The sequence below is a fragment of the Mastigoproctus giganteus genome, chromosome 2 (assembly GCF_048544385.1).
Source record: "Mastigoproctus giganteus isolate SK-2022 chromosome 2, ASM4854438v1, whole genome shotgun sequence".
In the NCBI taxonomy this organism is placed as follows: domain Eukaryota; kingdom Metazoa; phylum Arthropoda; class Arachnida; order Uropygi; family Thelyphonidae; genus Mastigoproctus; species Mastigoproctus giganteus.
In genome coordinates, this window is record NC_143576.1 from 190,080,333 (window position 1) to 190,096,418 (window position 16,086).

Here is a 16,086-nt window from a genome sequence, read left to right on the forward strand (position 1 = left end):
TTGGCCATAATGCACCTCCCAAAGTTTTTGCATTTTACTCTGATCCAAGCCCAAGGTGGGATTCGAACCTGTGATCTTTGGGCAGGGGTACTTCGATTGTCATCTGTGACCTATTGGCATCAATATACGAGTTTGCTATATTGGCCAAAAAGGTGCTGCAAATCGACATTCGCTCGGTTTGTGTTATTGTTTTTATAATAGTTAAAAGTATGTTTATGTAGCTGTAAATTTGAATAATCTGAAGTTTTCTCTATAGAACATAATACATCTATCATTTGGATTGCTTCTTCCATCCCACCTTTTTCTTCTAATGGTGCATTGTTCATCCATAATAATAAATGTGCATGTGGACTTCCTTGATGTTGAAATTCAATGCATTTAAAGATTTTCACAGCATAATATTTCCCAAAAGGACTATAAGTTTTCGATTTTCAAATTTTGAGTATACTCTCAACAAGTATATGGCACACATTACAGGGTCTTCATTTATTAATGTAGCTTTTTCCATGTAAGCATTAGCATTAGTATAGGCATACAATGATGCAAGAAAGCAAGCTTATGCAGCATCAGCCAGAAAAAAAAAAAAAAAAGCAAAGTAAACTTCCACTTCACCCCTCCGTTCGTTCGAAATACCTGTCCAGCTGAGCCTTAAATTTATTTAGGCTATCAACTTCCACAACAAGGGATTGAAGTCTGTTCCACCAACCAACTACCCACTGGCTAAAGGCAAATTTCCACACATCTATCCTACATCTGTCTTTCGTCAATTTGAATTTATGCCCTCTCAGGTGATTATACTGAGCAAGAGGAAGAATCCCATCAGCATTGAGCATGCTCAAACCATTCAAGGCTTTATACACCTCTATCAGATCACCTTGCCGGTGCCTAGTCTCCAGACACTTGAAATGAGGTCTCCAGACAGTCCTGGAGACCTCATTTCAAGAAGGATGTAGAGCTGCTGGAACGAGTACAGAGAAGGGCAACAAGATTAGTGAATGGAACAAAGGGGTACTCTTACGAAGAAAGGCTTAAGTTTTGCGAATTACAGTGTCTGGAGACTAGGCACCAGTGAGGTGATCTGATAGAGGTGTACAAAGCCTTGAATGGTTTGAGCATGCTCAATGCTGATGGGATTCTTCCTCTTGCTCAGAATAATCACCTGAGAGGGCATGAATTCAAATTGAGGAAAGACAGATGTAGGATAGATGTGCGGAAATTTGCCTTTAGCCAGCGGGTGGTTGGTAGGTGGAACAGACTTCCATCCCTTGTCGTGGAAGTTGATAGCCTAAATAAATTTAAGGCTCGGCTGGACAGGTATTTCGAACGAACAGAGGGGTGAAGTGGAAGTGGTTATTTTTTATTTATTTATTTTACTTTAATTTTTTTGGCTGATGCTGCATAAGCTTGCTTTCTTGCATCAAATGCCTCTACTAATGCTAATGCTAATGCTAATTTGCAAAACTTAAGCCTTTCTTCGTAAGAGCAACCCTTTGTTCCATTCACTAATCTTGTTGCCCTTCTCTGTACTCGTTCCAGCAGCTCTACATCCTTCTTGAAATGGGGCCTCCAGACCTGTATACAGTACTCAAGGTGTGGCCTGACCATTGCCTTATATAAGAGGATAATCACCTCCTTATCCCTGCTAGAAAAATTCCTGTATATCATTGAGAAGACACTATGAGCTACTCTTGCAGCCCGTCTGCACTGCTCAGAGAACTTCATATCTGCCTGCACAATTACTCCCAGGTCCTTTACATTCTCTACCACTGTCAGTGTAGTACCACAGAGTTGATACGTTGCTCTGGGGTTGTTGTGCCCCATATGAAGTACTTTACATTTGTGAATGTTAAACTTCATTTGCCGCCTCTCAGCCCATCTGCTCAACCTTTTCAGATCCTGTTGCAGCAGCATAGCATCAGTAGTGTCCTTAACAACCCTGCCAACCTTTGTATTGTCTGCAAACTTGGACATTAAGCTTGATATACCATCATCATTATTTATAAATACAGAAAACAATAATGGACCCAACACTGAACCTTGAGGGACTCCACTAATAACATTAGTCCATGATGAGCAGTGTCCATTTATTACCACTCTCTGTCTTCTCCCCCTCAACCACCCCTTTATCCATAGCAGCAATTTGCCTCCAATGCCACACTGCTCCAATTTGTGCAGCAGTCTTCCATGTGCAACAGTATCAAAAGCCTTTCTAAGATTCAAGTATATAATATCAAAGTTATTCCCTGCATCCAGTTCTTTTGTGACTGCATCATAGTATCCAATCAAATTGGTCAGGCAAAACTTCGCCTTAACAAAACCATGCTGTGTCCGAGCTATAACTGAAGTCTTGTCTAGATGATCCTGCAATGCTTCTTTAACCAGTGCCTCCATTAATTTTCCTGGAACAGAAGTTAAACTCACAGGTCTATAATTACTTATGTCAGCCTTTGATTCTCCTTTGTGAATTGGGGTCACATTTGCACATCTCCAGTCTGTGGGTACCTCCCCTGGGTCCAAAGACTTCTCTACTTATGTAAAGTGGAGATGATCATTCTCAGATAGCTGCTAAACTAAATGAGCATGTTTGCACCTACATTCATACATGAGGAGTTATTCAAGGAGGAGATGGCCAGATGATTATCATACTCTAACAGGGGGTTAAACGATTTTGTAATACCTAAGAGCAAAGTGGAGGAGAAATTGTTGAAGTTAAACATAAAAAAGGCACCTGGGGTAGATGGAATCTGTCCAGTTGTATTGAAGGAGGTAGCAAGGGAAGTTAGTAAACCCTTAGCCATAATTATGAGAGCATCCTTAGATTCAGGGGAGGTCCCCAAGGACTGGAGATGTGCAAATGTATCCCCAATTCACAAAGAGGGTTCAGAGGGTGACACAAATAATTATAGACCTGTTAGTGATCCTTGATGCAGGATCACCTAGACAAGACTGCAGTAATAGTTCAGACAAATATGGGTTTGTTAAGGGGAAGTCTTGTCTGACCAATTTTATTGGATACTACGATGTGGTCACAAAGGAACTGGATGCAAAAAATAATTTTAATATATATGCAGGCAGTTTTTGCTTTACGAGTTTTTATCCCCCAAGTATCAAGTATCAACAAAATAGAAAATATGAACATTAATTGCAAAAAATGAATGTTAAACATTCATAAATACTACATTCCAAACCACGTACATGGCTATACAATACAGTGTACCCCGCTTTATGATATTAATCAGTTCCAGAGATACCATCGTATTGTTAAAATAACGTAATGTGAACCCATAACACATTGTTATTTGGTATTCGTTTCAAGATATTGGAAGTTGAAATTTTCACTGTATAACTAAGCTCTCTAAAATGTCATTTTTAAGGTCACGAGTGTGACCTTAAGACCACATAAAAGGTCGTGAGTGTGGTTTGTAAATTGTATTAGTTACCAATTCAAATCATTAAAATGCACTACACTTTCATCGTTATCTTATGTTTTGTTATAAGAATCAATTTTGAACGGCTTTGTGATATTTTCTAAAGCGCATTTCTGGAGGTCACGACCATAAAACAATAAAAACAATTTGCAATTTCTGGTTTATTGGACTTTTCTGTTACTGCAAGTAATCATAAACGGGTAGTAAACTCGATCTTCTTGCATTTGCAAAAATACCAATAGCTGGAATTGTGTGCTTTTTTTACATTATTATGGTGAAATGTGTTTCCCCTTTACTGAAATCTGCAATCGTATAAAAACATAAATAAATTTTCAGAATCTTCTCTTCATACCTTTTTTTTAAGCTTCGTAAACTTGTTACTCTGCGCAAATCGTGTTAGTTCCAATTTGTGTGTTCCGTTAAAAAATGCTTATGCATGCTATAGAAATTTATAAAGCAAAGAGAAGATTATCTTGGAAATAAATGCCTCTTGAAGCATTTCTGAAGAATTCGGCTCCTTTTGCAACAAACCAACGAGTGCCAAGCAAATAATGAGTGATCAACGAGTGTGCATTTAGTCGATGATGAAGAAGAATAAACATTCTTTAACATTTGTAAGTCGTAAATAATTTCTCTATTATAATTTGCTTGACTTTACAGGCTACGTTTTCATTTCTTTGGATAAATCAATCATTGATTTCAATCATTGTTTAAACATATTTTAAACAATGATTGAAATTAGATAACTAATTTCATTGTTGAGAACGTAACTCCTATTTTTAACCTTATGTCTATGTGAAATAAATTCCCGCTTTACGAGTTTTTGCTTTATGAGTGCAAGCTAGGAACAAATTAACTTGTAAAGTCGAGAACTACCTGTACTTGAATTTCAGGAAAGCTTTTGATACTGTTGCGCATGGAAGACTGCTTTACAAACTGGAGCAGTAAGACATTAGGGGCAAGTTATTGCAATGGATAAAGGGATGGTTGAGAGGGAGACGGCAGAGAGTGGTAATAAATGGACACTGCTCTATGTGGAATAATGTTATTAGTGGAGTCCCTAGAGTTCGGTGCTGGGCCCATTGTTGTTTTGTGTATTTATCAATTATATCAGGCTTAAAATCCAAGTTTCCAGATGATACAAAGGTTGGCAGGGTTAGTAAAGACAGTATGCTACTGCAACAGGATCTAGAAAAGTTAGGCAGATGGGATGAGAAGTGTCAACTAAAGTTTAACATTGACAAATGCAAAGCACTCCATATGGGTAGCAGTAACCCACTGTGTGGTACTACACTCAGAGAGGTGGAGAATGAAACAGACCTTGGGGTAATTGTGCAGTCAGATATGAAGTTCTCTGGGCAGTGCAGATGGGGTGCCAGAGCAGGCCATGGAGTTTTGTCAAATATATATAGGAATTTTCCCTTGTATAAGGCAATGGTCAGGCCACACCTTGAGTACTGCGTACAGGTCTGGAGGCCTCATTTTAGGAAAGATGTAGAGTTCCTAGAACGAATACAGAGAAGGGCAACAAGATTGGTGGAGGAACAAAGGGGTACTCTTACCCAGTGAGGCTTAAGTTTTGCAAGTTGCAGCAGCTGGAGACTAGGCAACTGCTAGGTGATCTGATTGAGGTGTATACGTCTTTGAATGGTTTGAGCAGGCTCAATGCTGGTGGGATACTTCCGCTTGCTCAGATTAAGAACCTGAGGGGGGGACATAGATTCAAACTGAGGAAAAATAGTTGTTGAATAGATGTGTGGAAGTTTGACTTTAGCTAGCGGGTAGTTGATTGCTGGAACAGGCTTCCATCTGTTGTTGTGGAAGTTGATAGCTTAAATAAATTTAAGGCTGAACTAGACAAACATTTGGAGTGACTGAATGGGTGAAATTGGAAGGGTTTATTTTGGCTGATGCTATATAAGCTTGCTTTCTTGCATCATATGCCTCAACTAATGATGATACTAATACTTTTGGGTTGAACTGTGAATGAATATATCAAAGAAGGATGATCATTATTCAATTTATAGAGAGATTATAAATGGGTTGTGTTGAATTTAATCTATCATATGCAAATGTTGCATACAGCAGAATATTTAACAAAGAATACAATATAGGATTTTCCATTCCCTAGATGGATCGATGTGAATTATGCATTGCAATTCAAAACACGGAAGGCAAAGAGAAATATTCTTTAATAGATATGTACGGAAAACATCAAGAAGAGAAGCAATTCTTAAGAAAAGAAAAAGTTGAAGACATGATAAAGTAAACAAAACTGTTATAGTTGCAGTCTATGATTTTTAAGTCGTTTTTCCCAATTAGTTACTATAAATCAACGTTAAATAATTAAAGTTCAAAATAGCTGACCCAAAAGCTAGTGCAAATAAAGCTATTCATGGCAAGAGAGAGAGAGAGAGAGAGAGAGAGAGAGAGAGAGACCATGGAGCTGAAGAAATCAAAAGTTGCATATTGAAATTTATTGAAAAAAAGGCCATTGTTGATGGTAGGAAAATGGCTGGTATGATGATGGTAAGAAAGAACTTTGATTTCTATTTAGATGGTCCTTGATGATGTCACGGACATTCTCTCAGGTATGACGAGCCCAGCTTCTCATACCCAGGCATCTAACATGCTGATGGAACTGATATTGAGATTTGAGTCAAATGGACTGAATTTCAGAAGCTAGTTGTCCTGCGATAACCAAATCCTCTGCTTGCACCTTCATTATGGTGGTAGAGCTATTAGTATCCCTGAATATAATCTCTGTGAGCAAGTACCTAGTATAGAGGAAGTGATGACCCAGGTGTGAACCAGCGTAAGCAGGATTCGAGGTGTGGCACTACACAGAGGAATGCCAATCTTCTGTGTTACCAAGCAATACTGGGTAGTAGATGACTCCCTACATACACCTGGTGCAATAACACCACTTTGATTTATTGGAGGCTTGAAGTGGTGAAACCCATGTTTAGTCTCCAGAGCAAAGCTCCAGTAATCCCTTCCATATAGCAATTATCAACTAGAAGTTTTGAATATCTTATATTAATATTAACGTAATAGTAATAAGTTTTTTCTTTCTGTTGTTAAAAAACAGCATATGCATGGTCTGAGAATGGGCTCCGGCAAGGTTCTGAAATGTGACTTAAATGTATAGGGATTTAGTTATTAGCTAAATAAACTATCTTAATATTAATGTGGTATGAGAGTGGTCTTTATAGAAAATTAGATTACACAAACTAAGAGTATAAAATTTGCTTTGTGTTGAAATGGTAATCAACCATTCTGGACTCTTGAAAAACTTATTGGCTACAGCTTTACCATCTCCACTTCCAACTCTGTTAAAACTTGATGGCACTATTGCAACCTTAGCTAAACATAAAGCCACCCTACTAGCATCCTACTTTTCTTCTAACTCTTGTATTGATGATCTTAGTAAACCAGCTCCTACCAGCTATTGAGCTATTACTCTCTGTATCCTGGGGGGGGGGTTAGGATAAAAAGACCAATAGCTTAACTAGAGCTACAAGCAGAAGTGAAAGTGATTCTTGCATTGCTACTATTAGTGCATGCAGCAACCTGTAAAGTAAGGTGTCTGGGATTTCAGGCCCTGCAGGTCATCATGGAACAAATAAATACATGAGTTGTGTTAGGACAAATAAGAGTAAAAACATGTGCATGTATACTTGCATGCACACTAATGCTAGGAAGATTGTACATAAATTTGACCAATTTAAAGTATTGATTACGTCATAAAATGCAGACATTGTATGAATAGAAGAAACATGGGGTCATTCAGATACAAGAGATGCTGAAAATGAATATTGGGAGTGCAATGTATACAGGAAGGGTGCAGACAGGACAGGAGAGGTGGAGGAGTTATTTAGTTAAGAAGCATATTAAAGCTAAGGCATTGCATCCAGTTGACATAGGTGGCGAGCACAACGTTGGGTGAGTTTGGTGTAATATAAGCACTGAGAAAACAAAACTGAGAGTATAAGCGTGTTATAGGCCTGCTATAATGACTGTAATGAGTATAACAAACAGCTATACAGAGAAATAGAGTGGGCTAGTAAATTCAAATGTCTTATAATGGGGAATTTTAACTTTTCCGATGTTGACTGGAATTTGTATTTTGGTCACTCACACACTAGCAGGACTTTTGTGGATTTTTTGGATGACTGTTTTCTATAGCAGCATATTAGAGAGGCAACAAGCACTAACAATACCCTGTTCAGGTTATCAGCATTGATTATTCAAGTATTAAGAATCTGCAGATAAAAGACCCATGGGTGACAACGATCACAGTGTACTAATGTGGAATTTAATTAAAGACATAACTACTGTCAAGAATAAAGGGAAAGGCTTTTGCTTTCATAAGGGTGATTACAGTGGTCTCAGACAATTTTTAAATTCTATGCAGTGGAACCAACAGATGATGTTACCAACAGCAAATTCAGGGCAGTAATCAGAGATGTGTCTAGGCTTTCCATAACAACAAAGAAATACTGTTCAAGGCTTAGACCTAAATGGATGTCTGATGAACTATTGAGACACATGGCAGAGAAGAAAAGTGCATGGGATGCATATAAATTATCAGATGATACAGAAGCCTATGGTAGATATAAAGTACTCTGTAATCAAGCCACAAAGGAGGTTGGGCAAGCTAAGGAAGATTATGAGAAGTATTTGGCAAAGAATGCAAAGAAAAGCAGTGCAGTAAAGGTTTCTATGCTTTTACTAACAGTAGACGAAAGGGGTTGAATCAATTTTTTGTTATTTGGTTTTTTTTTAGGAGCATTAGGAACTAAGGCCATATTGCTCCGGGTATATGCGGTGGTCATTCCCTGAACTTTCCACATCCTTCATATTTGGTGGGCATGGGCTCGAACCCCGGTCTAATCATGGGTTGAATCAAATTGGGCAACTTGATGTCTATTGATTAACTGTTGATGACTCAGCTCAGGTTGTGGACAAACTGAATACATATTCTGCATCTACATACACGAGTTTGAGAATGAGTGTAGCCTGTGCGGACGTAGCTTATTGCTGCTCCTGGAACAGAGAAGTTTTTTCTGATTTATTTTCTGTTTTATTAGCTTAAATTGGCAAATTAACTTATTTTCTAGAGTAGCTTTATATTCATAGTTACGATACGTAGTTAAAGTTTAACTTAGATAGAGATTTTGTAGGTATTACTTAGTATCGGTAAGGGTATCAAATCCACATGTTACAAGTTACAGCTGCGTTGAACGAGAGGTTTTTTTTTTAACCATATTCAGCTGATTTATTAATTAATTGTTACATCAAATTATTTTCTGTAAGTAGCTAGTCAGGATCCTTAGTTTATTCTGAATCGAGACAGTGAGATTTGGAAGTTAATCGATACTTAAGTGTCCGTAGACTTACCATTCGTAAATTGCTGCCATTGTTACACGATACAAAATATCTCGAACTAGATAGGATAAGCCTAGTATAGTATAGTACATAATATAATATTGTCAATTAATCAGTAAATCTATTGGTCTTGTTGAACTTCATTGTCAATTAAATTGTACTTTTAACTATATACATATAACGACTTAGATCACGTAACATAAACAATTAGCAAAAATAATTAATTATTACTTAACTTGATACGGAAGTTATATAAAGGGATTTCGAAGATAACACTCGATACTGAAACATAAATATAGCGTTATAACTGTGTTATATAAGTTTAGGGTTTTAATTTTGTACTGAAATTGAAATTTTATTGAAATTAAATCGAAATCATGACTCAGAGCAGAGCAGCAAAGCAAAAGGCTCAAGCTAATGGAAGTGCTGTGGCTCAGGGGAGAACTGAGGGGGGGGGAACAGTTGCCCTCTGGATCACAGCCTTTTAAAATGCACTGTTTGCTTGATGTTTGTGGAGCAGTCAGGTACGGGACATGATACTGCCATGGGGGATGTCTTTGTATGTGCGCGATGCGAGGAGTGTAAGGAAATCAGGTGACAACTCAGCGTTGTTATGGGCCTATATGAGAGCTTGAAGGACAGGGTGGATGCCCTCGAAGGATTAAAAGTGAGGGCCCATCAAGTTCTCAGCTGCACACACCAATGCCAGTGCTTGCACTTGGGCATCGCGCAACACAGCGGCAACTCCCAAGACAGAATGCGCTGGTCCCAAAGGAACTAGTAGTTGTTGGTGACTCTATTGTCAGGGAAACGGGAAACATGCTTTGTAAAAAGGATAGGTGGAACAGGACCAGGGTATGTCTGTCAGGGGCAAAGGTTGATGACGTTGTAGAGCGGATATCATCTTTTAAGGGCACAAAAGGTGATACAGTTGTACACGTTGGCACTAATGATATTAAGAGTAGGAGACCGGCGGAATTACTTAACAAGTGCAGGTCACTGTTGAAAAAAAGCCATGAATTAGGGTTGAATTTGAAAGTGTCTGCAATTCTGCCCAGACACGATAGGAGGGAGTATATGATGAGAGCCCTGTCGTTCAATTCGGCCCTGGAAAGATTGTGCAAGGCTGAAGGGGTAGAATTTTTTTCAGCCTGGTCTGTACTTGTTAACAGAAGAGACTGCTTCTACAGGGATGGAATACACTTAAATAGAAAGGGTGCAAGAATGTTTGCTCATGCTATCGAGGCAGTGTTAGGTGGGTCGGAAAACTGCTAGATTGAGGGGATACAGGGACTAATAGATTAACAGTAGTCACTGGCAGAGGTGAAAGTGATTCTTGTACTGCTTCTATTGGAATGAGCAGCAGCCTGGAAAATAAGATGCAGGATATTTCAGAGACTGCTGGGAATCATTGGGGTACAAGTAAACACATGGGTTGTGTAAGGGTAGCTAAGAAAAAGAACAGGTGCATGTATACTTGCGTGTACACCAATGCTAGGAGTTTGGTAAATAAATTTGATGAATTTGAGGTATTGCTCAAAGCATCAAAGGCGGATATTGTTGGGATATCAGAGACGTGGTGTCACACATATTAAGTAATGCAGAACTGGAATTTGGGGAGTACAACATCTATAGAAAGGACGGACAGGATAGAAAGGGAGGAGGGGTTATGCTATTAGTTAAGAAACACATAAAATCCAAGAAAGTGAAGCCAGTTGACATCGCTGGACAGTGCAGTGTCGAGTCAGTTTGGTGTGACATAAGCATTGGGAGATCAAAATTGAGAGTAGGAGTCTGCTATAGGCCTAATGACTCTGATGAGTATAATAAGAAACTGTACAGGGAAATAGAGTGGGCCAGTAAATCAGAGAGTGTTATAATGGGGGATTTTAATTTCCCAGATATTGACTGGAATTTGTGGGTTGGTCACTCACACACTAGAAAGGGTTTTGTGGATTTATTGGATGATTGTTTTCTAAATCATCATGCTCCGGAGGCAACCAAGAGGGAGCAATACTCTTGATTTGATTATCATTAGTGATTCTTCATGCATTAAGAATCTGCAGATACAGGAACCACTAGGTGGCAGTGATCACAGTGTGCTAAAGTGGGATTTACTTAAGGAGGTAACTAACATCAGGGGTAAAGGGAAGGGTTACTGCTTTCGAAAAGGCTACTATGATGGTCTGAGACAGTATTTAAATTCTATACAGTGGGACCAACTGATGATGTTACCAACAGCAAACTCAAAATGGGAAGCATTCAAAGAACTTATCTTGGAAGCTACTACGCTTTACATACCAACTAAGAAATATTGTTCAAGGTTTAGGCCTAAATGTATGTCAGATGAACTAAGGAGACATATGGCAGAGAAGAAAAATGCATGGAATACATATAAATTAACATGTGGCACAGAAGCCTATGATAGATATAAGTTGATCTGTAACCAAGTTAAAAAGGAGGTTAGGCAGGCAAAGGCAGATTACGAGAAATCTCTGGCAAGGGATGCAAAGAAAAACAGCAAGGAGTTCTTTACTTATGTAAACTCTAGAAGGAAGGGGATGAATCAGATTGGTCCACTTGATATCGATGGTTCAACTGTTCATGATCCTACCCAGGTAGCTAACAAATTAAATCAATATTTTGCATCTACATTCACACATGAGGAGTTATTCAGGAAGGGGAATGCCATAGATGAAGTAAACACTGGCAGTGAGCTAGATGATCTTGTAATAATTGAGAGTAAAGTGGAGGAGAAATTGTTGAAGATAAATACAAGAAAGGCACCTGGGGTGGATGGGATCTATCCAGTTATATTAAAGGAGGCAGCAAAGGAAGTAAGCAATCCGTTAGCCATAATTATGAGAGCTTCCTTGGACTCAGGGGGGGGTACCCACAGACTGGAGATGTGCAAATGTAACCCCAATTCACAAAGGAGGATCAAAGGCTGACACAAGTAATTATAAACCTTTGAGTTTAACTTCTGTTCCAGGAAAATTAATGGAAGCACTGGTTAAATAAGCACTGCAGGATCATCTTGACAAGAATTCAGTTATAGCTGAGACACAGCATGGTTTTGTTAAGGGAAGGTCTTGCCTGACCAATTTGATTCAATACTATGATGTAGTCACAAAAGAATTGGATGCAGGGAATAACTTTTATATTATATATTTGGATCTTAGAAAGGCTTTTGATACTGTTGCACATGGAAGACTGCTGCACAAATTGGAGCAGTGTGGCATTGGTGGCAAATTGTTGATATGGCAGAAGACAGAGAGTGGTAATTAATGGACCCTGCTCATCGGGGACTAATGTTATTAGTGGAGTCCCTCAGGGGTCAGTGTTGGGTCCATTGTTGTTTTCTGTATTTATAAATAATATTGATGATAGTATATCAAGCTTAATGTCCACGTTTGCAGATGATACAAAGGTTGGCAGGGTTGTTAAGGATGCTACTGACGATATGCTGCTGCAACAGGATCTGGAAAGGTTGAGCAGATGGGCTGAGAGGTGGCAAATGAAGTTTAACATTGACAAATGGAAAGTACTACACATGGGAAACAGCAACCCCAGAGCAACGTATCAACTCTGTGGTACTACACTGACAGTGGGTAGAAAATGAAAGGGACCTGGGGGTGGTTGTGCAGGCAGATATGAAGTTCTCTGAGCAGTGCAGACGGGTGCAAGAGTAGCTCATGGTGTGTTGTCAATGATATATAGGAATTTTTCTAGCAGGGATAAGGAGGTGATTATTCCCTTGTATAAGGCAATGGTCAGGCCACACCTAGAGTACTGTATACAAGTCTGGAGGTCTCATTTCAAGAAGGATGTAGAGCTGCTGGAACGAGTACAGAGAAGGGCAACAAGATTAGTGAATGGAACAAAGGGGTGCTCTTACGAAGAAAGGCTTAAGTTTTGCAAATTACAGTGTCTGGAGACTAGGCACCAGTGAGGTGATCTGATAGAGGTGTATAAAGCCTTGAATGGTTTGAGCATGCCCAATGCTGATGGGATTCTTCCTCTCGCTCAGAATAATCACCTGAGAGACAGATGTAGGATAGACGTGCGGAAATTTGCCTTTAGCCAGCGGGTAGTTGGTTGGTGGAACAGACTTCCATTCCTTGTTGTGGAAGTTGATAGCCTAAATAAATTTAAGGCTCAGCTGGACAGGTATTTTGAACAAACGGAGGGGTGAAGTGGAAGGTTTTTTTTTTTTTTTTTTTTTTTTTTGGCTGATGCTGCATAAGCTTGCTTTCTTGCATCATATGCTTGTACTAATGCTAACGCTAATACACACACATACACACACACACGGGAATTCTTTAGGGCAGGAGATGTCAGAAGTTTAATGAACTCTACCGAGGAGCTAAATGACTTTGTAATAACTGAAAGGAAGGTGGATGAGAAATTGTTGAAGATGGACAGAAAAAAGGCACCTGGGGCAGATGGAATTGGTCCAATTATATTAAGGGAGGCAGCAAAGAAGGTAAGCAAACCCTTAGCCAGAATTATGAGAGAATTCTTGAATTCGTGGGGGGCAGTGTACCAGTTGCCTGAAGGATAAGTATTCTCAATACTATAAAAATAATAATGGATACAATTCCAGACTATTATTAGCAGGAATTAAAAAACTTAACCACATTTCTCAAAAGCAACTTAACCAAATGATTTCTCCCCCACTTTTACTTCTCTCTCACACACACACACACATCTACTGCTGAAATTCAATAATTTTAAGTTTATCTATATCTATTCCTCAGCTATTCTTGACTTCTTTAAATTCAGTTTTGTAGTTGCATTATTTTATATTATTTCATCATAGTTGGGTGGGTAAAGTGCCTGCCTGGCAACCCAAAGGTCATAGGTTCAAATCCTGCCTCGGGCTTGGATATTACGATGATCGTACTCTCTGGTTGGACCTCATGGCCACGATACACGAAGGAAGCAAGAAAAAAACTGGTTCCTTCGTTATTGCTCACATCATACGATAAAAAGAAAAAAAAATTTCATCATAAAGATTAAAAAAAAAACAAAAAAACAGTGCTAGAATTAAAATGCAGCACAACATTTACCAAAGAATAAACAACCCAAATGGTGAACCAGAATAACTTTTTTTCATATTACCACTTCAATTTTTTTTTTATTTTAATTTTGATATTATAGTACAGGAAGTCATATTTTCATTTAATTCTATGAGAAATCTTGAACTTCCTATGCCATTTATGAGTAGATTCATACTGCCCAGAACTAGGCAACATGTATTAGCATTTATAGCAAAATCATGTGACTGAAAGTCATTGCTTTTTTTTTTTTTTTATAGGCTTCACCAATTTGCACATTACAATGTATGTAGATCAATTTTGACCAAATGTTCAAAAACAAAACCTTTGAAAGAAACATTTAAAACAATAATTATTTCAAAAGACTTTGCAAAATATTTATTGACATTCATGATCAAGTTGTTTTTTTTGAAGTATAATAATTTAAATAATAGCTGTAATTAACACTAGAAAAAAAAAAGAAAGGAATTTTCTTACCTCAAAGAGCAATAGAAGAGGAGACACCTGATTAAGCTCATTGAATTCGGCCAAGGCTAAAGCCATTGCTTTAAAGAATTCTGAATCTGAGAGAGAGAGAGAGAGAGAGAGAGAGATATATACAAGAATGAGAATTTTAAATAAATATGATGATAAGGCAAGTTGTATAGTTTAATGCTATAACACTTCAAAGTCTTAAGGTACACTATAAATGATTTGCTGGCTTGAAATATTGGAATCTGAAATTATATGAATAAAACTTTATTTTATAAGACCAGCTGAAAATAGTGTATTTCAAACTATGTAACCCTCTCACTACCTTCCCAGCTTAGCAATGCTGACTACTTCTATTATATCTAGCAAAGTTTTAAGTGGGCCCACTGCTTCACATCAAATATTTTCAAAAAAAAACATAACAGCATATCCAGTATTTTATTACTATACTTTCATTATTTATTTGTGGCCATTATAAGATTCTAAATGCTGGGTGCAAAGGTCAGTTCACGAAACTGCTAAGACCTAAGACTGCTATGAAAGTTTTTTTAATTACAAATATACTTTTTATGCTTAAAGTATTATCAACGATGATAAATGAAAAAAGAGAAATAACAGGGTGATATTAGTGACCCTCTGACATTAGGGTGATATTAGTGATACAAGCCACCTTGATAGCTTATTTTTTGAAAACGATATCTGTTATCAATTATACCAAATTGCTTTACTATTTTATAATTCTTTTTGTATCCCTTCACATACTTCATAAGTTTTCATTATTTTACACTGGTGTTCAAAGAAATGTTCAAAGAAACATTTCTAACCCTTTTTAATAGTTAAGGCAAAGCTAAGTAATATTTGACAGATGCTCTCAAAATATTTCAAAATGAGCATTTGATTTATACAACAGTTTTGGTAAACACGACAATTATGGATGAAATGTTATCAGAAGCCCTCAATCCGCTTCAGTTTATCATTTTAAATGGAAAACAAAATGAAAAGTTTGCCAGGTGCAAACTATATTTAGTTTGGCCCTGATGACAGCAGCACACCGTCGAGGCATTAAGATCAATTTCTGATGATAATCAACTGATAGTTCATGGTTCCAAACACGAATTATGGCTTCCTGAAGTTCACAAAGGGTCTTTGGTTTCTTTCTGGCAACGGCAGATTCCACACGATGCCAACAGTTCTCTATAGGATTCAGGCCAGGGCTGTTTCCTGGCCAGCCAGCTAAGAGTTGTAATGGACTGTTCTTCCAACCATTTTTCACCTGTAACAAATGTAAACACATTACTGTTGAACTTTAATGCATAAATGAAGCTAAAGTAACTACAGAAGTGCCTACTTACACTTTTTGCCTTATGACAAGGAGCAGAGTCGTCTTGAAAGATGCTGTTGTTATGTTTGTTTTTAGAAGCATTAGCAACTAAGGCCATATTGTTCCGGGAATATGTGGTGGTCATTCCCTGACCTTTCCGCATCCTCCGTATTTGGTGGTCACGGGCTTGAACCCCGGTGTAATCAAGAAGCATGTGCTACGCACTGCTGCTCCTTCCCACCTGGCTACGGAGGCGCCGACCTGAAAGATGCAGTTACTCGGCAGGTTGAAATGGTCTCTAATGGTTGGCAGCAATTTGCCTTCCAATATAGCCTGGTATCCATTGGCATTTACAGAACCCTTTATAAACTGCAGGTGACCTACTCTGCGATACGAAATGCACTCCCATATCATT

The 16,086-nt window shown here is 38.2% G+C and overlaps 1 protein-coding gene across 1 annotated transcript in view; it reads right to left on the reverse strand.

The window, feature by feature from the left end:
• unc79 (UNC-79 domain-containing protein) overlaps positions 1-16,086 on the reverse strand; it is a 1,082,710-nt gene that overhangs the window by 259,346 nt on the left and 807,278 nt on the right. Inside the window, exon 41 of the mRNA XM_090389680.1 lies at positions 14,357-14,442. Within this exon, the coding sequence (XP_090245806.1) occupies positions 14,357-14,442 (86 nt within the window). The remainder of the gene's footprint in view (positions 1-14,356; positions 14,443-16,086) is intronic.